Below are 25843 nucleotides of genomic sequence, written 5' to 3' on the forward strand. Positions count from 1 at the left end.
TGTACTGGAATTCAGTCCTGTTAGTATTGTATTTGTGATTTGAATCATACATGTTCAGTGTTAAGCTCGTTTGGACCCTAAATCATATCATAAGGGGGGAGGGGGGTTACTCCAGTTGAAGTAGGCTTTCACACTGTGGAAGCCGCATTCTTACGATATACTCATTCTACACTGACTATCAGTTTTCCCCTTTCCCCCTTGCTTTCATTCAATTATGCCTATTTTGAAATTCCTACTTTTCAATATAGGATTACAATGCAAAGTTGAAAGGTCACTTTACTGCTTGCCTTTATTTATATAGTCGATTATGTCAGTGGTTTGCATGCACTGGTAACGATCGATGTTTGGTACGGGGTGCCATTACGGAAATAATATTATACTTTTTCGCCGACGACAATGGACTTTCCACTCCAGCAGTAGCGGATTTAGAAGGGACCACCCACCCCCAACCCCCTTCGCCACATATGTAGGGAATAATGTAAGTAAAACTCCAGATTTGTCATTCAAAATAGATGAGTATTTTCGCTATTATATATATACTTGACTTTCACCCTTTTTCAGAAATCCAATGTCCAATATTCGGGTACTTTTCAACATCTTTCTGATATTTTGACAGTCTTTCTATTACATAAAGATTTACCACATGTACAATGAGTGAACAAGTGAAGAAAAACAGTGACCAATCTTATAAATCCTACAAAAATACAAAATTAAGTGTGGGCAAACACGGTGCCGGGGACATACCACAGGTGGGATTATAGTTGCCAAGGAGGAGTAAGCATCCCCTGTTGACCGGTTATACCCGCCGCGAGACCCCCATTCCGGCCAGGCAAACGGAGCAAGAGCATTTAAACTTTAGCCTTGGTGTAGGTTGGACCTACTGGTAAAATCTGCATGAATAGTGATGCTTCTATGTTGCGTTATTACGCGTTTTATTCGAATTGTTAAAGCTTGGCTTTGATTAACGCTATCCCTATTACGCGTTTTATTCGAATTCTTAAAGCTTGGCTTTGATTAACGCTATCCGTATTCCGCGTTTTATTCGAATTCTTAAAGCTTGGCTTTGATTAACGCTATCCGTATTCCGCGTTTTATTCGAATTCTTAAAGCTTGGCTTTGATTAACACTATCCGTATTCCGCGTTTTATTCGAATTCTTAAAGCTTGGCTTTGATTAACGCTATCCGTATTCCGCGTTTTATTCGAATTCTTAAATCTTGGCTTTGATTAACGCTATCCGTATTCCGCGTTTTATTCGAATTCTTAAAGCTTGGCTTTGATTAACGCTATCCGTATTACGCGTTTTAACTATACTGGAGCATCATTTAGCTATTTCCGTAACCGCAAATAACCGGTTATTGAAAGATTCTTGAATAAGAGTCATTCTCTGTAAGCATCAAAATTTTTATTATAGGGGTGGAAAGGTACCCTCACCGATTTTGCTGAAATTTGGCATATAGTGATTATTTGATACCCTCTCATAGAATTTGGTACCAAAATTCGAAATTGAGGTACCGTTGCCATGGTAACATGAACACTGTGAAAACTGCTCCCAAGATGCTTAAAAATGCTAAATTTTGGCCTGTTTTTGATTAAACATAAATAAATTAATTTTACTGATGTACAAATTTCTCTATTGCTTGCTTAAAGATTGGGCTCAGCATAATAAATTCTTAATAAAACATCAATAAATCAATATTGGATTACCTATTGTTCCTGAGGTTGAAAAATCAATGTTTTAGCATTTTGACTATTTTTGAAAAAAATCATTTTTAAGCCATTTTATGACATCATTTACAAGAAAACACAACAACACACATCAGTGAAAGTTATACATGATTTAATTCATCCCATTATGTGTCAAATATAAAAAAAACGACCAATGTCTTATTTTGCTAAATAAAATTATATAGCTTGAAAAATTGGTTGTCATGGTAATATGAAAAATCTCATAATATGAATATATGAGTCAAATTTTAATAATTTATCAATATAATATCCTTAATCTATTAAATTTGGCATAAACAATGATAATTATCATGAATTCTCATGTTATGAAATATTTCAGTTGCCATAGCAACCATATTTCAGTATTTTATAACAAGGTTTTAATAAGTAAACTAGTATGCTAATTTGTATCAGAAAGCATTACAGGTCTGCTTATTACCATGTGATAGTGTAAACTCATTGTCATATTATATTTGAACATAAAAATTGATGTAAAGGTCTGCTTAAATTAGCAATATAAATGATTAATTCTTTTGTTACCATAGCAACCATTATAAGATACATGTATATGGTTCCTTTAAGTTTTGAAGAAAAGTGCTGACTATAAAACTGATTTGTGTCAGGAAGCAGAAACGTGTGTGTGCCTATTATTAAGTGAAAGTGTTCTGTCATAATCTTAATAATTGTTATAAAGTACACATTTCATAATTTCCATGGATTAGTCATAAGTTGGATTAGTTGGTGTAGCAAACATTTAACAAAATCTTCAAGTCAAAAGGCATTGGCAGAAGATTATTACATTTAAAATGAAAATTAAATTTTTTTAATGTGTTTGAATTACTTTGTATTGAATAGAATTTTTACTTTTCACAAGATAAAATTACATATAAATTTATCTCCAGGTATTTCCTGTAAAAGCATTATATGACTCTGTTTAATAATTTGAATTTAATTATTACAAAGGGGAAAATATGAAGAGAAATGTGTTACTATGGAAATGATAGGGCCAGCAACCATAATCATTGAAAACAATTTAATGTACATGTACTTCAGTAGATTTATTCTATAATATCATAACTTTATCTTTGTATTCATAGGCTGGTTAAAATATACTAATTAAGAAGGAATTCAATTTGTAGTTTAGTTGCTATAGAAACCTACTTCCATGGAAACATTATGTTGGCGATTTAGATTTCTTTTCATTTTAAACTACAAGTATTTTACCTACTTATACTCAGTTGAGTCAGTTTTGACCAGAGATAGCTAGTCCAAAAGTCCTGTTATGTAAATGTTGGTAATCTGACTGTTTTGTCTCCATGGAAACATTAAATAGGAACTGTAGCAGCTACATGTAACTGTAGTATATTAATGACTGGGTATGCATTCTTTTCCCAACATTTTCTTGACACTGATTTTTATCAGCTACTCACATATATATGTACTAACGCTTTCTAAATTGTTTTGTGTGTCAACTAAAGCTGCAAGGTACCAGAAAGATGATGTTACTTAGGTCATAATCTACTTACACCAGTACACCACCCTTTCATTTCATTTCTTTATTTCTCGATTAATCCAACTTTAGTGGGGGGAAAAACTGAATATGGATGGCCTTTTGGCTTGTGTCAGTACTTTCTCCATATATAAGTACACTTTTCTAATTATTTTGTTGCAAATAATTTCATTCATTTCCATGAATAAATGATTCTGTGATGATGGCATTAAAAAAGATTTGCAATGCAAAATCAATGCCCATTAAAATTCCCAAAACATCCATTGTTTATAACAACACAATTTACAGGTTTTGGTTTTGTATCAAAATTATAATATGGGTTTATGTGTCATACATGTAGATGAATGACTTATAAGATGCATACATTACAAAAAATACTGCCCAACTTCCAATTCGGGGTGGGGTATTATTTTGTTTTTAAAAGAAAATTTTGTGTCCATCTTGGTTATACATGTATTAAGAATATGAATTTAAAGTTGTCCTGTTTCTGTCAGACTTATCCTGATTGTTTTCTATTAGATTAAAATTGTACATTTTAAATTGCAGTCTGTGAAGCTCTCAGTCAGTGCAGAAAATAAATTAAACAATCTTCAATTATATGTTCAAGCTTTATCTAAAAATGAGTTTGTAAACAATGACTAACACACTATATTTGTTTTTGCATATATATCAATATTTTTCTGTAAACTATGGACATGTACAGTTGCAGTGTTCAGTTGAGTACAGTTCCTTCCATGAAAGGGGATGAGAAATTCAAAAACAGGTCATCAAATATTCTCCAACAGTTTCAGCCTCTGTGATTTTGTCAGTGGACACATTCCAGCTGAACAATCTTTAAACAAGTCCCAGCCATGTTGGATCCACTTAAATTTTAATGACCCACAACTGTGTTGTCATAATGATGATGCTGAGTCTTATACATTCCTCACAGAAAATATTTCTGTCTTAATTTCATTTAGAACATCCAATCTTGAATCTGCACCCCTGACTGTCAGAGCTACAAATGTATATTAACAATAATAAATATTTCTTGCTGATTAATAAGTTTAAATAACATCAGAACTTCAAAATGAAATTAAATTGACAGATTTATGAATATTTAAAAACGTTAAAGTTAATGTGATAAATCTTATTCACAAACACCTATCGGCACAGGCATTTCTCATGTACAAGATTTTGCTTGAAGTTTATATTCAACGGTGAATTGCATATGGAATTGGATAGATTTATATATTTGTTTACTGTCTAGTTATTTTACAAACTGAGGCAAAAGGAATGATAGTAAAGTACTTACGGATCTGAATTGTTATGACAACAGCATTGGACACAATTAATGCCACCTGTGCGTTTCTTTTTCGGCTAATCTTCTCAGAAGTTTTTGCATACAAGTTCTCCCTGTTGTAATCACGATCGCAGCGTAAATCCACTGATACATCATCATTGAAAGCTATCCATCGAGAGCATAACGGTCTCCGACAAACACTTAAGTATCAAATGTAAAATTCTAGTTGATTAAAAGACTTAAAACAGCTCAAAATATCCAAATCACCACTCACGAATTTCTACTCTCACTTCAGAAAAGGGACGTAACTTGTCTTGATCATGAATATACTTGGAATACGCATTGCAGTCAAGAGTCGAGGTGATCTAGATTTCGGAAAAACTCGCATATTTTCGCAATAGGGTCTGTAAGTCTCGTTTGGTTTCACTTTCGGTTTTACTACTTCCGGGTACAACAACATGTGGAATATATAAAGTCGTAACAGAGAATCGGCGCCAATATGTTATTTGGGGTATTGTTAAGCGATCGGCTGCATACATGAGACTGGAAAAACCCTGCCATGTAGTTTATTTAGGTTCCTAGTCGATGCTACAGTAAGGAAGCGGTGGATATAAAGATGTAGGTACGTAATATTATCACAATTCAACGAATAATCATGTCAAATTAACACATTTGTGTATAAACTGACAGAATATACTGGATGTGTTGTTTAGATATTTCAGAGGGGGTAGGCCTACAAAAGATTTTGACAGACGAACTGATAAAAATAAAATAATAAGAGCAAAAAATTACATGTACTACAATTTCATAAATAGGGGGGGGGGGGGGGTAAGTTTTTCTTCGTTATCGATTTCAACATTTATTAACATCTTTTACTACATAATTCCCTTCTGTCTGAAGAGGGCAAGGAACACTTATTTATTGTATCAATATAGAAAAATAACCTTGCTAGGAAAAGGGGAAAGGGTTGACAGGACACTCTTGATACTACTTGCCTTTATATAGGCTCCTGCATGATTAAATTTTGTATTGTGTTTCAAGAGAACTGGCATATATCTTTATTGTATAATTATGTAAAAGTGACGCATGGCCTTGAAAAGAATGATTGTAACACTCATATTCTGTGCTTATTTCAGAAACTACAACTTTGTTGTGTATAAGTGAGCCACTTTAAGTCAATAAAAACAGCAACTTATGGTATATTACTTTTTTTCATAGACACAAAGTTACGAAACCTGCTGAAGCAGAAGCATCTGCTTCAAACGTACATGTAGGAACCGAAGTTGATACTGCTACCAATATATCTGTACCAGACAACAATGAAGTGCATAGATCTACATGATCACGAGTATACAGCACCAAACCCTCAACATTTAAAAAGGTACAGTGTACGATACAAGTATTCTAGTACATCAAACCAGGAAGTTACAACGGTTGTTAAGTTTAGTGTCAGGTGGTTTTTCTGTATTTTCTTCATTCTCATTTCAGTGTTATCTAAATTTATATGCACACCAAATACTATAATGGTATTGCTTTTGTTCTTACAGCTTCCCTTGAAGACTATGATGTTGTAAACTTGCAGTGAGAAATATACCTGCTTAATTAAAGGAAACCATCCTTGACAATTGGGAACATCATAATTGAAAGACCCTGGAAAGGTATGTTTTAGCGGTTCGTTAAGGAAAAATGAACAATGCACTTTCTATACACTGACTAGTTATCAATTTCACAGGTCAGCGCAGATTTCACAGTATTCAATTACCTAGTAATTTTAGGGGGGTATAAATGTTGCTGTATACACCATTTTCTGTGGATATTTTTCATATATTCTTGAAATTTTGTTTGAAGGGATCATGAACACTGTTGGGAGTGTCCATTCAACTGAAATATAAAAGTCAGAAGAATTGAAGATTGCAATGGATGCAACAGAAGTGACCTAATATGACCAAATTGATATGAATAGCCAGTTTTTCGCTTGCAGTAATGACAAGAGTCGCCACAAAGAAAAGACCTTAATGTGTATTACACCTAATGCAGCTTATTTCCAATCTGTATGCTGGATACAAATCTAATTTGGCAATTGTGAACCATTGTGGCATTTTAGAGAAGTTGCAAGTTGGTGATATATTCCTGGCGGACAAAGGATTTTGTATATTTGACAAACTTCCAAATGACATGACACTTAATATCCCATTCTTTCTTACAAATAAATCCTACTTCTCAAAAGAGGATACACAACTTTGCTATAAAATTTCCAGATGCAGAATCCATGTTGGATGGGAAAATGAGAGAATAATTTTTTTTTTTTTTAAATTCCTTAGCCATATTCTATCATAGTCAAGATATTGATCTGACAAAATATTTCAGATTTGTGTGGATCATGTGAATTTGCAGGTTCCCCTTTTGAAGGAGATTCCAGATAAATCCTACAAACTTATTAGATTAATTGCATGTATATATATACCTTAAATCTGCACATACCTGCCACATTGAATTTTAAAGTTAAAAGTAATGAATACCATATATGCAATATAACTTTTCTACATATTTATATAAATATAAAGCCTTTTATATTCATATGAATATAAAGCCCTTTGGAACGTCTCCATCAGAATGAAATATTCTCGAGAGGAATGTTAAACAATATACATGTACAATCAAACATAAAGCCTTTTGTTCTCATTCTGAAGGTTTTCAAATCTGCATTATTAAAAAAGAAGTAAAATCCATTGTTTTAGTAAATGCATGTAATTGAATGATTTTTGTAAAGCTGGACACTGTGTCTATACATACATGTATTTTGGTTCATCTAAAATAAGAAAAACTGTCTATAATGTTTATTCAATAAATATACATGTAATTACATAATTTTGATAGATGCACCACTGATATCATAATAAAGTATATGTACATGTGGTTATGTGTGTGTGATTTAGACTGCAAAAATACTTCATTATTATAATTAAACTCTATCCCGCTTGAAAGGTTGACATAATACATCTTTGTCGATGTGAATTATTTGAGTGTCACTAGGAATCCACACTAGCAAATCACAGCATTGGGTGTCTTTCAGGTGTTGTTGTCCTTGAATTTGATGCCAATATTCATATTTTTTTTTGAGGTGCAGCGAACCATCCCTTGCATCACTTTCTAAAATGGCAAATGTCATTACATGTATTGATAAAATATACATGATTTACAAGTGCTCTGATTAGTGGTGAAAGTATTATACTGTAATATGCATACTTATTTTGACATAGATGTACTGCAGTATTCAAAATTTGATGCAAGTAAAGTTTATATAGAACATTAGCAGTTCAATATCACAATGAAGCCTAAGTAGTATTTGTATTTCATTCATAAAATGTTACTTTAAAGTTATAATAAACTTGGATACATCCATAATGATATATATGAATACATATATGTACAGCTTATGTACATGTATTGGGTACACATACACATAATTGTTCGATCTATAATGCTGACTTACCAAGAGGGAAATCCCAACATTTGCACAGGCCTCTTTAATTGTCATTGTTCGAGCTGAAAATGGGCACTTAGCCTCAATTAAGAATTTCAGGGGTTGCTGAAAATGGCCTGTTGCCCTGTGGAATGAGGATGCAGTTAATTCCTTCATTGTTGTTGTGAACTTTGACTGTGTCGACTTTGGATGTTTTATCCAACTACTGGCGTATTTTACATTGAACAGTTTTATTTGCCTTCTTATATCTGAAAAATTCCAATATATCTACATGTAAAAATTTTATGTTCACAGTTCGAACCCATTTATTACCTACTTTGGGTATAGATAAGATAAGTTTATTCCAATTTTGGGCCCAGAGGGCATAACAGCAAGACAGTTTATAAAGAAAGAAATTTCTAAAAAGAAAGAAAGTTTACAACATATAAACTTATAATTATTATAATCATAATAGATATAGATCCAAACATGTATTGACATCATTTTATCTTTAAATTGTGTACCTGCCTTTGAAAATTTGCGGTCATATGAAGATCGACACTTATACTGTCCCATTATGGGCATACTGGCATCAGACATCCACATTAATGATGAATGCACAATGCACAACACCTTTATCCTCAGATTCAAGGCATATCTATAAAATATTTTAAAAATATTAAACAATCTTAACCCATCTGTGATGTAACTGATATAGATAGGCATATTTAATGCGCTTTATTTATTGAATATACAACTGTACACTGCAGGTGCGTAAATGTAGTTTCGTTGTTCACCCCCCCCCCCTTCCGATCTCCCCAGTACGTTCGTATAAATACAAAGCAAGTTTTATACATAATCCGTTTTTATTTTCAAGTATTAATATACTTTCAATTGGAATGATTTGAGAATATAAAAACGTATCGTACATCTCTCTAGTTCATAGATTATGCTTTTACCAACCTGCTTTCTTTCGGCCTCGTCGATGCTTGTACACTGGCGGTTAATACGTAATTCGTCAAGTACGAAGCGAAGAATCCTCGACCACTCCACTAATGCTTCAATTCCCATGTTTATCTCGTTAAAACCTCCACACAATCGATTGATAACGCTATATCTATGTATACCACTCTCTACACAGTGCAATCTGAGATGTTGATGTACCCGGAAGTTAATAATCTCGCTAAATCTCGGCAATCACATGACGAGACTTACAGACCCTATAGCGCAAATTTTAAAATCAATTTATTTTCTTAAATGAAATATGACATTTCTAATTTTTTTATATGTTATTCTAATAGATACGATACACATTTATCAATATAAGAACAATCCACCAGTGGTTGTGTTTCTGCACAAAATTGAAATAATGTTCTCTCATTTTCAGTGGGATTTTGGGGTATTTAAGGGCATATATTTCATGTTAAGGCGTTGCAGCAAATTAATTTTATTTTTAAAAATTACACACAACATAGCTTTATTAAATAGCAATGGAAATTAAATGAAAAGTGAATATACACATTTTTTATAAAGGAAAATTCATTATTTACTGAGGGGCACGTCTTGCACAAAATTGTATGTCTTGTTGCCATGGAAACACGAGTCAAAGCCCATTTTTAAAGATGTCATGATTAAAGTACTGAAGTATGTATACTTTGTGTAAAATTTCGTCAAAATCCGTGTCGGTCGTTTTCCACATGTTTTGATGCTTACAGAGAATGGCACGAGGCCAACAGTGAATCAGCCCGAGAACCGTAAGACTTGAGGACAGTGATCGACGGCTATATTAGCTGCAGACCTGCAACTCTCTGGTCTGTCCCTGTATGTTGATCTGCAGCTTTATCTTATACAAGGGCGGATCTAGAGGGGGTCCAGACCCCCCCCCCTTTCTTTTTTTGCGGACCAAACAGTTTAAAAGTTATTCAATTTTAAAGAGTCTTTGATATCAAAATGATATGAAAGGTGGATGCTTATATACGTGTAATTGCATAATTCAAATTGATCAGTACTAATGTATCATTTAATTCTAGGATAAATAAGACGACACGCTGATATATATTTATGATATCAACTTAAGAATTCTTAAAACATAAACGTTTTGTTTAAGACGTAAACAAATTTGAAAGTGAAACATAAGTACCAGCCAGAAAATGCCCAGAATGCAGGATTTTGCACCATTTACCCTAGAATTTCTGCCCCCCCCCCCCCCCCCCCCCAATGCGCAATCAGATCTGAGGATGGCGATTAGAATGACTACAACTTTGAAAACAATCAGTAGATAAAACCTAAACATTTTCATGTATGAAACTATTTCAAGATCTCCCCTATGATGGTATGTACACAAGCAAAGGGTGTAAACGGGGTTGGGATGGAGGTTGTGAAAAGTACCTAAAAGATTAAGTGCTATACCCCCTTCACGAATTCCTGGATCCGCCTTTGTTATGTATCTAAAGTTAATCAGTTTATAATGGAATTTTGACGGCTCTTCATATATGTAACTCACTCGAACTCAATAAATGAGTGCAATTAATGTCGCCATGAAAACCAAATTATAATAATCAGCGGAATTGGGATTCATATAGAAATATAAACTTGGTACATGTGCCTTTAAAAAGCTTTAAAAGATCGATTAAATTTGTTTATTCCCGTGTAAAAATTCATCAATATTGAACATATCTCAAAATGACATGTTCGTTACTGTCGCCAAATTAATATTAATACATGTATTTACAATAAGGATTTACTCGAATAACTAAATTATGCGTGCTATAGGTACCCATATATTATTTTTCAGTGATGTCTGAAAGACAGTGGGTTAGTTTTCATACAGGACAGGTTTGAGATTTTTATTATTATTATTTTTTTTTTTTTTTTTTTTTTTTTACATCAAGTTGAATTTTGTCTCCAATTTCGAAATAATGTTCGTTACACTAGAAATACCTCACCACAAGAGTTGTGAACTTAGTATTCCTGTAAAATAATGTTTGTTACACTAGAAATACCTCACTACAAGAGTTGTGAACTTAGTATTCCTGTAAAATAATGTTCGTTACACTAGAAATACCTCACCACAAGAGCTGTGAACTATTCCTGTAAAATGTAGAAAAAAACTTATATATAAATATATATATATATTATAAGTCTCTGTTTTCGAAGTAAAATATATAAAAAAAAAACAAAAACAAAACAACAAACTCGAAACACTTTGTAGAAATATTTCGACCGTGTTACCGGTCTTCTTTAGTCGTGTATATTATTATTATTATTTTATATATATATATATGTATATATATATATATATATATATATATATATATATATATATATATATCAGAGGTGGTCAATTTATGAGGCGGGGGGTGTGGGGTCCCCAGTGGGTCTAGGGCAACCCTGATGGGGGCCAGGGTGCGAAGCCCCCGGATGTTCCTGGATTTTATAGATCTTATAGGGCTTGAAATATGTCTCCTAAGTAGTAATTTCTACTATTTTCTGTCATTTTTGATAAGGTGAAATTAATAAAATGACGCAAATTGTAAGGGTTTTTTTTTGGGGGGGGGGGTGTAAGTTCTCCCGGCAATAAAAGTAATTCAATAAATCAAAAGATTTTGTCATTTATTTCTCCGAGAATGGAAGAAATTGTTGCTTCTTTCGTCGCTTACATTTTTCAAAACTGGAGACCACGATTTACTTTAATTTTGAAAATTGTAGGTGGGGGGGGGGGGGGGGGGGGGGTGCCGGTTGCCCCCCTTCAAATCCGCCACTGTATAATATATATACGTGAAGAGAGAGAGGGGGGGGGGGGGAGAGAGAGATGCTTCAAAGGAGCTCACAGAAATACACTTTCCTTGATATGTTAAAGAATATTGAGAACAATTAACCTATCATATATATTAGTCTTCCATAAAAGTAATATTCCACAAGTCATGACACTGTGCTGAGTTACAACTTAATAAGTGCGCGAATTTTAACTTCGTAAAAATAACTTCTCTCGGACCGCGGATCTTGGTTTCAACTTTTGCAAACAATTTTTAAAAACAATCTGAGGGGGCGGATCGGATATAGCAGGTAAGTTGATTAATTTTAGTTAGTAAACTGTTTCCCAGGTTAGATTTCATCAAACAGCACCTTACATAACCACACACACAACTATTATATATACAAATATCATTCCTTAACTGTAAATATTATCGAGGAAATTCGAACTGCAAGTAAAATCAAACCGTGCTTTTTAAAAGAAGCCTGCTACATATGTAGTAATGAGGGTAAGATTAGAGCAAACTAGGAATTTATTCATAGTTCGAATTTCCTTAAAAGTGAATCTGCCTTGCGCATTCTTGTACAGAGTCTATTGAGGCATGTAATAATTAATTAAGCTAGTATCATGCGTAGCATCCGTGGAGCCCACATTTACTTTTTTGACCACTAGACCAGTCAGGCTACTTCAAATGATTTTTACTAGACCTGACCTTACATCCACTAGCCCTGACCAACTTTCCTGGAAAAAAACAAAACTCTGATAGTTTCTCAATATTTAAATAATTTAAATGACAAACATTAGATTTGAACTAAAATGTATTTAATTTAATATCTCGGAAAAAAAAAACCAACTTTAGTCTCTGTAAAGTAGTACAGTATAACAGAATGCGTCTTGTCTCTACATCAGTTTATTTCAGAATGCCGAGTACATGTTATTAAAGAGTATGCAAACACGTGGTTATCAGTGTGTGCGGTAAACAGGGATAATCTCAGAGTTTGATATATACAATGCATATACGTTACATCCCCCTTCTTTAATTATTCTTATTTTACATTATAAGAGAGTGAAAAAATACTGCAAAATTAACAAAGTGTTATGAATTAAATTAATAATTCAGAGTTATGATAAAAATAAGAACTATCTTTTGTCTCTAAAATATCGGGATATATATTTACACTATATATATATATTTGAGGATTATTATGCCTCATCACTTTATATAATCACTTATACATTTTGAAGTCCTCGTATCGTTTCGGCAATTTAATTTCTCTGGTAGATCTCCTGGTCGAAGTCAGAGCATAATTGGTCTTATCTGCTGACGGTGGTTTATGATTTTCAATTGTAGTCTTATCTGCTGATGGTGGTGTGTTTTCGGCTGTGCTAACGGTCTTATCTGTCACTACCTCGTTATTTTCGACAAATGGCTCATTTGTGCAACGCAAATGTTTTCTGTTTCGTCGATAGAGGCGACCATCCTCCGTGATCACTTGATACGAGCGGATGTTTACTTTTTCGTTGACCTTTGCCTTCGTCCAATTTTTTTCATGTCCAAAAGGTCGAATTCTCACGGTTTCCCCACTTTTAATCTCTGGTAGGTCTTTCGCTGTGCGATTGTAGTAAAATGCTGATCTATGTTTCCGTTCTCTCAATCGCTCTTTGACATTTGGGGTTAGGGCTGGTTTCAAAAGTTCAGTTTTGATTGGTAGCAGAGTTCTTGTACGGCGTGCCATTAGTCGTTGAACTGCAGAAGTTCCAATATTTTCAGAGGGAGTATTTCTCCAATCTAATAGAGCGAGGAAAGGATCGCTTTTATCTAATTGGCATTTCTTCATTAGGTTTTTTGCAATTCTAACTGCATTTTCAACTTTCCCATTAGATTTTGGGTACAATGGCGATGACGTAGTATGCTTGAACTCATAGTTCTCTGAGAAATAAGCAAATTCCTTGCTATTGTAAGGCGGGCCGTTGTCTGAAATCAAAATTTCAGGAATTCCGTGTCTGGCCATTTGTGCCTTGAGTTTGGTGATGACTTCCTTTGATTTTTTATCATGTAGACGATCAATTTCAAAAAAATCGGAATAGTAATCAACAGTGATGAGATATTGTTTGTCATCAAATTGAAAGAGGTCAGTTCCAATTTTCTGCCATGGTCTATCGGGAATTTCATGCGAAATGAGAGTTTCTTTGCCTTGCTCACCCTGTATGGTAGCGCAGACTGGACATTCCTTGATAAAAGATTCGATATCTTTCATCATGTTTGGCCAATATAGTGATTCTTTGGTTCTACGGTAACATCCTTGAATACCAATGTGGCTGGAGTGTACCTTTTGAAGAATTTCACCTTTCAATGTAGGTGGAATAACAATGCGGTCTCCTTTGAAAATTAAACCATCCTGTGAAGTCAATTCGTCTCTGAATGTGTAGAAGATCTGTATATCGGGTGTCAGTTCATCTCGCTCCGGCCAACCATCTTTGATTGTTTTGTACAGCTTTTGCATTGTTTCATCACGCGAGTTTGCAGATTTGATTTTCTTTAGAGTTTCGGACGAGATGGTGACGTATTCACTCATTGTAACGGACTCTGCATCTTTTTCAGATTTTGCACGGTCGGTAATGGCGAGTACTCTGTCTTCAGAATCATTTCTTTGTATCTGTACAGTTGGCAGATAGGCTCGACTCAGTGTATCAGCAAGATACATTTCAAGACCTCGTTTGTATGTGATCTCGTAATCAAACTTCTGAAGACGCAAGAGCATTCGTTGAAGACGTTTAGGAGCGGAAACTAAACTTTTCTTGCTGATGATTTCTAGTGGTTTGTGGTCTGATTCCACTTTTACTTTCCGTCCAAGTGTGTAATGCTCAAAGCGTTCCATGGCAAAGAGAACAGCGAGTAGTTCCTTTTCAATCTGTGCGTAGTTGACTTCGGTAGGCGTTAATGCACGGGATGCATATGCAACGGGTTGCTCATTTTGTATGAGACAGGCTCCTAGTCCGCGTTCAGATGCGTCACACTGTACCGTCGTCGGTAGGTTAGGATCAAAGAAACGAAGTATAGGACTCGTAGATAGTAGTTTTTTCAATTCGTCAAATGTTTTGCCATGTACAGCATTGTCCCACACAAATTCCGATTCTGCTTTTAGTAGGTCTCTGAGGGGTGCTGTTATCTCCGAGAGATTTGGCGCGAATTTCTGGACAAAATTTACCATTCCTAGTAAACGTTGTATGTCTGCTTTGCATTTAGGTCTTGGCATTTCAGTGATTGCCTTGATTTTTAAGGGGTCAACTTTGAGTCCATCGCTTGAGATAATGTGTCCTAAATATGACACGGATCGCAATTTTAGTTTCATTTTGTCTTTGTTGATTTTTATCCCTTTCTCCCTGCATCTCTCTAGCAAGGTAGATAATTTTTTGTCGTGATCACGTATGGCCTCGTCATCCGAGTTTCCACAACCGTATACGACTATGTCGTCATGAATCGCTTTGATTCCATGTATACCAGATAGAGCTTCATCCATTCTCCGCTGGAATTCTTCGCTTGCTGGTTTAATACCGAATGGCATGCGGAGCCATCGATATCTACCCCAAGGGGTTCCGAATGTTGTGAGAAAACTACTCTCATCATCGAGAGTAATATGCCAAAAGCCATCCTTGCAGTCTACTACAGAAAAAATTCTGGCTTGGCTTAGTTCTGGCAAAATATCATCTATAGTTGGTGTTGCATAGTGATTTCTCTTTAGCGCTTTGTTCAGAGGTTTGGGATCTATACACAGACGCATTTTCCCACTGGGCTTCCGTACAGCCACCAATGACGATATCCAGTCAGTCGGTTCTGTTACTGGAGCCAAAACGCCTAAATCTGACAGTCTGTCGATTTCAGATTTTAACGGTGCCTTCATTGCAATCGGGACTTTTCTTGTTGGTAGTTTTACTGGCGTAACTGATTTGTCAACATCGAGGTGTAATTTTCCATCCAGTTTACCCAGGCCATTAAATACGTCACTGTATTTTTCAATGATGAAGTTGCTTTGGGAGGCTGACTCAATGGCTGCTATGTTTTCTGTGTTGACAGTTATCATTTTCATTCCTTGTACAGCCTTTGCTCCGAGAATAGGATTAAGATTTCCTTCGACCACAACAATTTCTATGTTGTATTTTTTATTGTTTTTGGGGTTGCGGACGCTTATTCGCCGTTTTCCAAGGGGTTGGCATTCCGACTTGTTAAACATTACCAGAGTCATGTCTGCCTTTTGTAACATCCTGAGATAGGGGTCATTACAGACTTCTTTGTAAATTTTCTCGGGTAGAACGTTTACGGTTGATCCGCAATCCAATTGGAATTTCACTGTATCATTTCCAATTTCGATTTCTGCAAAAATCTTTTTCTCAATGGCATTAACATTTTCGATCATGAGGATGAATTCCTCGTCACTGGATTCCTGGTTGACTTGTTTTACATGTTCCCGTTTTGATTTCGGCTTTGTCTGCAGACATTTTGATGAAAAATGATTCATTTTATTGCACTTCCTGCATGTTTTTCCCCATGCTGGACACAATTCCTTACGGAAGAGGTGCTCTTTACCGCAATATAAACATTCCTTTTGAACTTTTGTTTCTGGGACTTGTTTGAAATCTTTTCTGTGCGCTTGTGTTGTTCTCAGCGGTTTAGTTTTTCGCATGGTTTTGAATTTGACAGCGTGAACTTCCTCCATGGTTTTAAGTTGCGATGTTGACTTTTCGTTTGCTCTGCATATGTCAACGCATTTTCTTAGGTCCAGTTTTGCTTCTTGCAGTAGCTTTTTGCGTGTTCCATTGTCACGGATTCCAAGTACAATTCTGTCTCGGATCATATCGTTTTCTAGAGCATCAAATTTGCAGGTTTTCGCTAGAGATCTGAGAATTGCCACATAAGTGTCAATGTTTTCATTGATTTCTTGGTCTCGTTTGTAGAAAGTGTACCTTTCATAAGTTTCATTGGTCTGTCCAATGCAGAAGGATTCAAATTTTTCTAGAACTTTGTCTATGTCTTTTTTGTCATCTTCAGAGTCAAACTGAAGACCATCAAAAATATCCAGAGCGTCAGCTCCGATGCAAGTAAGAAAGGTAGCAGTTCTCACCTCCTTGTCTTTTTCCTTGAGAGTAGACGCTGTTTCATAATTGCTCCAAATCCGCTTGAACTTTTTCCAGTTCGTGCACAGGTTTCCTTTAAGATCCAGTTTTCCAGGTATTGGAATGTTTGGATTCACAAAGACAGGAATAGAGGGAGCAGTAGCAGCATTATCTTCGTGATTGCTCATGGTGACAAATATCCAGAGATACACATACAGAAGTTTCACTTAGTACTTTTACTTCTGACACCATGTAAAGTAGTACAGTATAACAGAATGCGTCTTGTCTCTACATCAGTTTATTTCAGAATGCCGAGTACATGTTATTAAAGAGTATGCAAACACGTGGTTATCAGTGTGTGCGGTAAACAGGGATAATCTCAGAGTTTGATATATACAATGCATATACGTTACAGTCTCGTCATTCAATTTGATGCTTTTTATTTAAATTTATTTTCAAAGACATTTTCTATTAATTTTCTTAAAATTTTACCCGGCACGGAAATTCTTTAGTCCATTTAAAATAAAATGACCTCAATCGTTTTTCGTATTTTTTATTTCTATTTCATAAGCCCTGCTTTGTTTCTTCCCAACGTTTTCCATTTTTTCTCTTTTTGGACATCTTTTCTTGAGGATGAGAATTCGTATTTGAATATAGAGATCGACATTCCCGCACATATGTCAACACCGAGAAATGACTGTTTATGACGTAATTTATTGATTTGATAAACACTTTCTAATTTTTAATTGAAATAAACTGTTTTTTAAAATGAAAATGAATTCAATTTATATATTTATCAAAAACATAACTTTACACACATTAACATTGTGTAGATGTGGTAAAACATCACTTCTGACCACAACTTATGACACTTACATTATTTGTTTTTTCCCCACAATTATTTATCCAATTCAGAACATTGTATTTTGTCACAATGGACACTGGAATAATAAGGAGGGTTGGATACTCAATACTGTTTACAATTTTAACATATGCAATGTATGCACCAATATACAAACATACCCAATAGTGCTTTATGTAATGTACATATGTAATAACGAAAATTGTACAATTGTGTATCATAATGCAAAGTGGGAAGGCGTGGGAGAGAAATTATAATAATTATTAAATAATCCCTGCATTGCAAAAGATACCACGTGACGATTATATCATCACACGGTTCAAAATTGCTCACAAACTCTTTACAGTTATTTTTTGTTAAGAATAAAATATCTTATGGTTTAAAGTAAAGTTTCTTAAATTTGTTTATTTTCAACACGACTAGTCGTACTAGTAAATCAACAGTAGACTCGATCGGTCGGACGTGCCTTTATGTTAAACCCTGAGCCCAGTACATTCAAAATCCCTAATTTTAGCTTACCTGAGCTGAAAACTCATCTTATCCAGGTTTGTCTTGTCTTTGTGTGTGTTAGCTTTACTGTGCCAATTATATGTCTCTAGAACTATTGTGCCAATTTCAATCAAACTTGGCATGAAGCACCACTGGGTAAAGAGGATTCAACTTGAAGACGAAAGGACCAGAATTTAATAGCATAATGATAGGGATTTAAAGTTTTACATAAGAATATAAACTAGGAAACTTCTGGAAAAATGTTCTTCGGAATCCCAAGATACACTAGACATGTAGTGTTAATGCAACAGTGAGTCTTCTGTAATGTTATAGTAGTCCAACAGTTAGTCTTCTGTAATGTAATAGTAGTCCAACAGTTAGTCTTCTGCAATGTAATAGTTGTCCAACAGTGAGTCTTCTGTAATGTAATAGTAGTCCAACAGTTAGTCTTCTGTAATGTAATAGTAGTCCAACAGTGAGTCTTCTGTAATGTAATAGTAGTCCAACAGTTAGTCTTCTGTAATGTAATAGTAGTCCAACAGTTAGTGTTCTGTAATGTAATAGTAGTCCAACAGTTAGTTGTCTGTAATGTAATAGTAGTCCAACAGTGAGTCTTCTGTTGTTGGGCAAGTTTTTGTGTTCCAACTTATGAGTCTCTTCATATGAGCAATGTTATGTAGGTCAGCATTGTAGTCTATGGGCCTCTTATTGATTTTTTCAGAGTGAACTTTAACAATGTAGAGCAATGGAAGTTGCCCATTATATTGGTGTGGATGTGGGCACCAGCAGCGTGAGGGCAGCAGTAGTTAAACAGGATGGCAAAATTATCGCTAAGGCTTCTGAGACCATCCGGATCTGGAATCCAGACACAAACTTTTATCTTCAGTCATCAGATGACATCTGGAATGCAGTGACTCAAGTTGTTAAGGTGCTATATGCAGTAGAATAACTTTTTGTCCTTAGGTTGATAACCTTTTAATTTGGCTTTCAGATTATTTCGTCTCCAATTCCATCGCGGTTTTAATATTTAGTGTACCTAACAAGATCACATTTACATCGTTAACTTGGGCCAACTTTCAGTAGACAAGCACTTAAGTTATTTATAATTAGTATCAGATATAGTGAGTCCACACACAGTTTAGCGTAGCTTTTGAAAGTTGAGGGTTGGGGGACCAATCGGAGAAAAAAGGTACCACTATATTTGTAGAAAAATCTTAGCAAGAAAATTAGTTCTGCTAAAGCTTCAAAATCGTAAACTCAAGGGGAGGGGTATCCTTCACTGACCTTCAGTACTTGTATTAATTCAATACATCAACTCAACTTTGCATTTCTACTACCTTTCATCACCACTATAACAAGTGACCAGCTAATATATCAATCTTTGCATATACAGAATGTACTAATAACAAACATATGTGATAATAATGCAATAAGTACATTGTATATGTCAAGAAAAAAGGGGGGGAGCCATACATGCATACAGTAGAGGAAATTGACTATTTAGCTCACCTGAAGGCTCAAGTGAGCTTTTCTGTTCGAAATTTGTTCGTTGTCATCAACGTTAACTTTTCACATTTTTAGGTCGATTGCAATTGGGTGTCGTCGTGCGTTAACAATTGAACATTTTTAATTTCTTCTTGATAACTACCAGTCCAATTTTATTCAAATTTGGTATGAAGCCTCTTTGGGACAAGGGAGACATATATAGTAAATTCCAGGATTCCTGCACCCCTAGGGCCCTAAGGGCGGGGCAAAAACTGCCCAAAATTGACCAATTTTCGAAAATCTTCTTCTCAAGAATTGCATACATGTAAGAAAAACTAAATGCATAGTGATGTAGAGCAGGAAGGCCTCTAACAAAATTGTAGATTTCATGATCCCCAGGGTAGGGTCTGACCCCAGGGTGGGGTCAAACTTGTTTAATATATAGTGTTTATGTGTAAAACATTTGATTTGAATAATATCTTCTTTAGTGCTATTGATACTAGATTGAAACTAAATGGATATTTAGAAAGAGAAGGTAGTCCTTTACCAAAGTTGTAAATTTGATGATCTCAGGGGTAGGGGTTTTGGAATTAGGGTGGGCGCCAAAATGGTCAGACATTTAATGTGTGAACACTAGAAATTTTTAACTTCCTCTTGATAACTATCATTCCAATTCTTTTCAAATTTAGTATCAATGAAGCATCTCTGGAAGAAGGGGGATATAAATGGTAAATTTCAGGATTCCTTCACCCCTGGGGCTTTAGGGGCAGGGCAAAAACTGCCCAAAATTGACCAATTTTCAAAAATCTTCCCCACTACAACTGCACTTGTTTAAGAAAACTAAATGCATAGTGATGTAGAGCAGGAAAGCCTCTACCAAAATTGTAAATTTCTTGATCCCAGGGGTAGGGGTTCTGACCCCAGGGTGTGGTCAAACTAAGTATGTAGTGTTTATGTGTAAATTAAACACTTAAATAACATTAACAAAATTTTTAAAAATATTCTCAAGAACCACTGGGCCAGAAAAGTTTACATTTACATGTAAGCTTCCTGACATAATGCAGATTCAAGTTTTTTAAAATGATAGATTCCAGGGGAAAGATGGGGCCGCAATAGGGGATCCAAGTTTTACATATAAATATATAGGGAAATTTTTTAAAATCTTCTGAAAAATCAATGGGCCAGAAAGGTTTACATTAAATGTAAATTTTACATGAAAGCTTCCTTACATAGTGGATATTTGAGTTTGTTAAAACTTCCAGGGGAAGGATGGGGCCACAATAAGGGATCAAAGTTTTACATACAAATATATAGGGAAAATCTTAAAGTCCTCTTCTGATCAAAAACCATTGGGGCAAAGAATTTTACATTTACATGAAAGCTTCCTGACATAGTGCAGATTCAAGTTTGTAATAATCATGGCCCCGGGGGTAGGTTGGGGCCACAATAGGGATCAAAGTTTTACATGTAAATATATAAGGAAAATCTTTAAAAATGGGCTAAGATAACTTATGTGAGCGATGTGGCCCATGGGTCTCTTGTTTATTTTATCTCCACTACCAAACATCATAAATTTAATTCAATAACTCATGTTTTTGGTACTAGAGCATTCACTTGCAACATTCTGAAAAATAATCTTCAAACCAGGCAGATATTTTTGTATTAGAAATGAGTCGCCTTTAGCCATCACTAATTTGTATACAAGAGTTGCCAAAGTGTCACATAATTTTTAGCCGAGTTGCAACGAAGTTGAACTCGGCTATTGGTTTGGTGATGCGGGCAGGCGGGTGGGTGGGTTGGCGGGCGGGCGGTTGGGCGTCAACAATTGGTTTCCGGATGATAACTCGAAAAGTTTACAATCTAATCAAATGAAACTTTGATATTTTGTTGGGTACCAGGTAAGGAAGACCCCTATTGATTTTGGGAAAAAATTGTCAAAGGTCAAGGTCACAGTGACCAAAAATAGAATGAAAATTTCAGAAAAATTTGGTTTCCGGATGATAACTCAGAAAGTTTAAATCTGAATCAAATGAAACTTTGATATATTGTTGGGTACCAGGTAAGGAAGACCCCTATTGATTTTGGAGGAAAAAGGTTAAAGGTCAAGGTCACAGTGACCGAATATAGAATGAAAATTTCAGAAATATTTGGTTTCCGGATGATAACTCAGAAAGTTTAAATCCGAATCAAATGATACTTAAAAATATTGTTATGTACCAGGTAAGGAAGACCCCTATTGATTTTGGAGAAAATGGGTCAAAGGTCAAGGTCACAGTGACCAAAAATAGATTTAAAATTCCAAAATAAAATTAGTTTCCAGAGAATAACTTGAAATTTTTTAATTTGAATCAAATGAAACTTGGTTATATTGTTGGATACCAGCAAAGCAAGGCCCCTATTGATTTTGGAGAAAAAAGGTCAAAGGTCAAGGTCACAGTGACCAAAAATAGATTGAAAACTTCAGACAAATATGGTTTCTGGACAGTAACTTGAAAAGTTTAAAACTGAAATTAGTTCTTCACAGTTATAAATATGCCACATCATTCCTGACTTTACAATGTATCCCATGCAACTCGGCTTATGCACCCCTGGGTGCATATATTGATTTTTGTAACTTCTTTTTCTGAAGAGTTCCAAAATTTTCTAGTTCTGATATTCTTTATTTGCTGTCATTTATTTGCGTAAGTTAATATAGGGAAATAGGTCAGTTAAAGTTATGATTTTATGAAGGAAACAGGTTTACAAATGGCATATTTCACACTTGTAAATTTTTCAAAATTGTTGCTTACTATGAAAGGACCCACAAATCATTATAGGGTTGATATTCAATCCAATCAAAATTAGGTAATTTTAATTAGATTGGGTTGATATTTAACATCTTACTGCTGTTTTGTAACGTCCATGATAAGTTGATAACATGTATATATTATAAATAATTTGCATGAATGGATCAAAAGTTAGTACAATGGGATGATAACAGCTTCTAATTTTTTCCATAGACAGTGGTGGATCAATCAGGGGTGGATAAAGACTTTATCCATGGTATCGGATTTGATGCGACTTGTTCTCTGGTCATTCTTGATGATGAAGGAAAACCAGTTTCAGTTTGTCCAAATGGTATTACTTGAATATTTATATTCAAACGTTGACTAAATATTTTATCTCTGTATATAGATAATATCAGGCCCTTTTAAATTGCCATCTCTTATTTGGAACTTTGAATATTTCTACAGAACTTTTCCATAGTTACAGTTCACAGATGATTGATTGTTGTACATGTACATTGTATATCATTTCATTTAAAAAATTACTTTTTGTAAACAAATTGTTAATAAATAGAATATTTTGTTTAAAGAAATACAAATTTTATACAATTTTTAAAAAATCAAGCACCTGTGCAATTGCAATCTAAATAAAATCAGATTTAGTGTAATGGTTACAGTATTGACTATGGCCATTCACAAAAAATCTTACAACAAAGATAAAAAATTTGTCTTTGCCCTCAATTGAATGCAACTATGCCCTGAGTAAGAATGCCAGTTTTTCACTTATAATATGCATATATACTTAGTTTTGCTCATTCAGAAATATATGAGCAAAGAATTATAAAAGAATTAGTATTTTAATATTTTTATCTGACTGGGTAATCGTAAGATTTTTTGGGAAAAGGGTGACTGACTTTTATTAGATTGGTACAGATCATTGTTTACTTGGTACATTTTATAATGATTAAGAGTTGTAGCTCATACAAAATTGCAGCTTGCATTTGACATGTACATGAGCTGTTGGAGGACAGTTAGTAGGTACTTCTTTTAGAATTAATTGTTGAGCTGACACTCATTGATGTTGAGGTCAGACTCATCATTTAATCCACTGGACCATTCACACAGGAATTCTCTGACTACAGAGTCTATCAGGTTTTTTAAGCTTTTGTTCTTACTGTATGGCCTTAGTTATAATGTCATTTTTAAAATTCTATATTTGCTTATTCATGTAGAGCACCTGGAGTAATTTGTTTTACATAGGGAACTATAGAAATATTTTATGTTATTATTACAGTACCCATTTTAAGAGATTGTCTCTCACTTCAAAGTGATACAATGTGAGATTTCAGCCATAGTTGACAAACAATAAATAAATGATAAAGACATGCATCTGTACAAAAACCAAAAAAATCAACCTGCTTGGTTATGTCCAGATGGAATATATTGTAAGACAGTACCAGACACATTGTACCTCCAAGGATGTTCATGTTCAAGGTAATGATTAGGTTCATGTCATTCATTTGTTTTTTATGCCTGATGATTTGAGGCATATAGTTTTTTGGTCTTTTATCTACAAAAACATTTATCTTGGTCATACATTTTGAATATGTGGTGTTACAGGACTTTCATATCTCACATATGTATTCCTTGTGACAAGACCTTTCATTTGGTACCATTTTTTAAAAAACCTTGACCTTGGGGTTTGACCTACTTATGAAAAACTTTAACTTTAAATTGTCATTACCAACTTTGCTGTCATATTAAAGGGGGATCAGTGTTTCACAAAGTAATCTTGTCTTTTCTTTATCAAGATGCCAAAGGGTCAGAAAGGATGCATACATTTAATGAGCAGGAGTGTGACATCATTATGTGGATGGACCATCGTGCCGAGGAGGAAGCGAAGTTTATAAACTCAACCAAGCATGACGCTCTGAAATGTGTAGGTGGACAGATGTCTTTGGAAATGCAGCCTCCCAAACTCTTGTGGCTGAAGAGGGTGAGGACTACTTGTGATACATGTAACAATGTCTGCTGATTCGATTCTCTGTTGGCACATTTCTTATCCACTTCTTTCTTAACCCACCTGAAAATGTTTTGGTAAGAAAGAAAAAATAATGTTATGAAATATATTTATTGTTGGGTTAAATAATGAATACAGTGAGGATAATACATACACATGCAAAGTAATTGTAAATAAAAAGTACATGATGGAAGTTGACAGAGAGAAAACAAATTTTTCTTCTTCTAGATCTTGTAGAGTTTAAAGGACACCAGGGGTTGACACTAAGGCACGTCCGACCGACCGAGTCTACTAAATGATAGGTCCGGTCGGGTAAAATGTCAATTTACTAGTCCAACTGGTCGTGTTGAAAAATGAACAAGAACCATAAGATGTCTTATTCTTAACTAAAAAAAATAATTGCAAAGAGTTTGAAAGCAATTTTGAACCGCGTGATGACATGATCTCTATTCTTAGTTCTAATAAATAAGTCGCAGTCGGAAGTGATGTTTTACGACATCTACTCGATGTTAATGTGTGTTAAGTTAATTCATTTTTTTAGAACCCAGTTTATTTGAATTCAATATTTATGAGAAAGTGTTTATCAAATTAATAAATTATGTCGTAAACAGCGGTGTTGACATGTGTGCGGGAATGTCTCTATATTCAAATCCGACTTCTTGTCCTCAAGGAAAGATGTCCCAAGAGAAAAAAATGAAAAGGTTTGGAAGAAACAAAGCAGGACTTATGATATGGAAATTTTAAAAAAAAAACCAACGATTGAGGTCATTTTATTATAAATGATCTAAAGAATTCCGTGCCGGGTAAATTTTAAAGAAACAGAAAATGTGTTTGAAAATAAAACTAAAGCATCAAATTCAATGAGAAGACTCAAGATTTTTTTTGAGACAATTAAATACGTTTTAGTTCAAACTTAACGTTTGTAATTTGAATTAAGTATATAAATAGGGAGAGACTATAAGATTGTTTTCTGGGCTAGTGGATGTAAGGTCAGGTCTAGTAAAAAGCATTTGAAGTAGCCCGACTGGTCTAGTGTTCAATAAAGTAAATGTCAAACCCTGGACACAGTTATTAGAGAACTCCGTATTCATTGAACTCTGAATACTCTGAAGCCCATGTTTAAGTTGTCAAGAACTTCAAAATATTGTGGGATTTATGAAACTGCTCCAATGAATAGGAATGGTGTTGGGACCACATTTTTATCTTTCAAACATTTTAGATATCCTATAAAGATAAAATAACATTCAGCTATTATGTAATTGTTTGTCTTCAGAATTTACCAGACAGTTGGACAAAGGCTTGCCATTTCTTTGATCTTCCAGACTTTCTCACCTGGAAAGCCACACAAAGCACATCAAGGTTTCCTATTTACTA

At 34.6% G+C, this 25843-nt stretch overlaps 2 protein-coding genes and 2 long non-coding RNA genes across 7 annotated transcripts in view; 2 read left to right on the top strand and 2 right to left on the bottom strand.

The window, feature by feature from the left end:
- The first annotated feature begins 4892 nt into the window (after positions 1 to 4892).
- Positions 4893 to 7435, top strand: LOC125683709 (uncharacterized). 3 transcript variants are annotated; one of them, XR_008795746.1, is made up of 4 exons: positions 4893 to 5141; positions 5738 to 5972; positions 6067 to 6177; positions 6368 to 7435. It is a non-coding gene; the product is annotated as an uncharacterized LOC125683709 (long non-coding RNA). The 3 variants fall into 3 exon arrangements; XR_008795745.1 differs by having other exon boundaries at positions 4907 to 5137; positions 5738 to 5900; XR_007373087.2 differs by having other exon boundaries at positions 4913 to 5141; positions 5738 to 5900.
- LOC125683708 (uncharacterized) lies at positions 7342 to 9183 on the bottom strand. The gene is made up of 4 exons (XR_008795747.1): positions 8946 to 9183; positions 8507 to 8640; positions 8013 to 8251; positions 7342 to 7669 (listed from the first exon to the last, which is right to left on the bottom strand). It is a non-coding gene; the product is annotated as an uncharacterized LOC125683708 (long non-coding RNA).
- A 2757-nt stretch (positions 9184 to 11940) lies between these two features.
- Positions 11941 to 25843, top strand: part of LOC125645713 (FGGY carbohydrate kinase domain-containing protein-like) — a 46374-nt gene continuing 32471 nt past the window's right edge. For both annotated transcript variants that reach the window (XM_048871496.2, XM_048871497.2), the window contains exons 1-5: positions 11941 to 12047; positions 18921 to 19127; positions 22684 to 22801; positions 24261 to 24445; positions 25743 to 25828. In XM_048871496.2, the coding sequence (XP_048727453.2) occupies positions 18945 to 19127; positions 22684 to 22801; positions 24261 to 24445; positions 25743 to 25828 (572 nt within the window). In that variant the 5' untranslated portion in view covers positions 11941 to 12047; positions 18921 to 18944. The remainder of the gene's footprint in view (positions 12048 to 18920; positions 19128 to 22683; positions 22802 to 24260; positions 24446 to 25742; positions 25829 to 25843) is intronic.
- LOC125647139 (uncharacterized protein K02A2.6-like) lies at positions 12963 to 17036 on the bottom strand. Its single transcript, XM_048873824.2, has one exon. It carries the CDS (start codon positions 17034 to 17036, stop codon positions 12963 to 12965), a length of 4074 nt encoding a protein of 1357 aa, XP_048729781.2.

Source organism: Ostrea edulis, chromosome 6 (assembly GCF_947568905.1).
Source record: "Ostrea edulis chromosome 6, xbOstEdul1.1, whole genome shotgun sequence".
In the NCBI taxonomy this organism is placed as follows: Eukaryota; Metazoa; Mollusca; class Bivalvia; order Ostreida; family Ostreidae; genus Ostrea; species Ostrea edulis.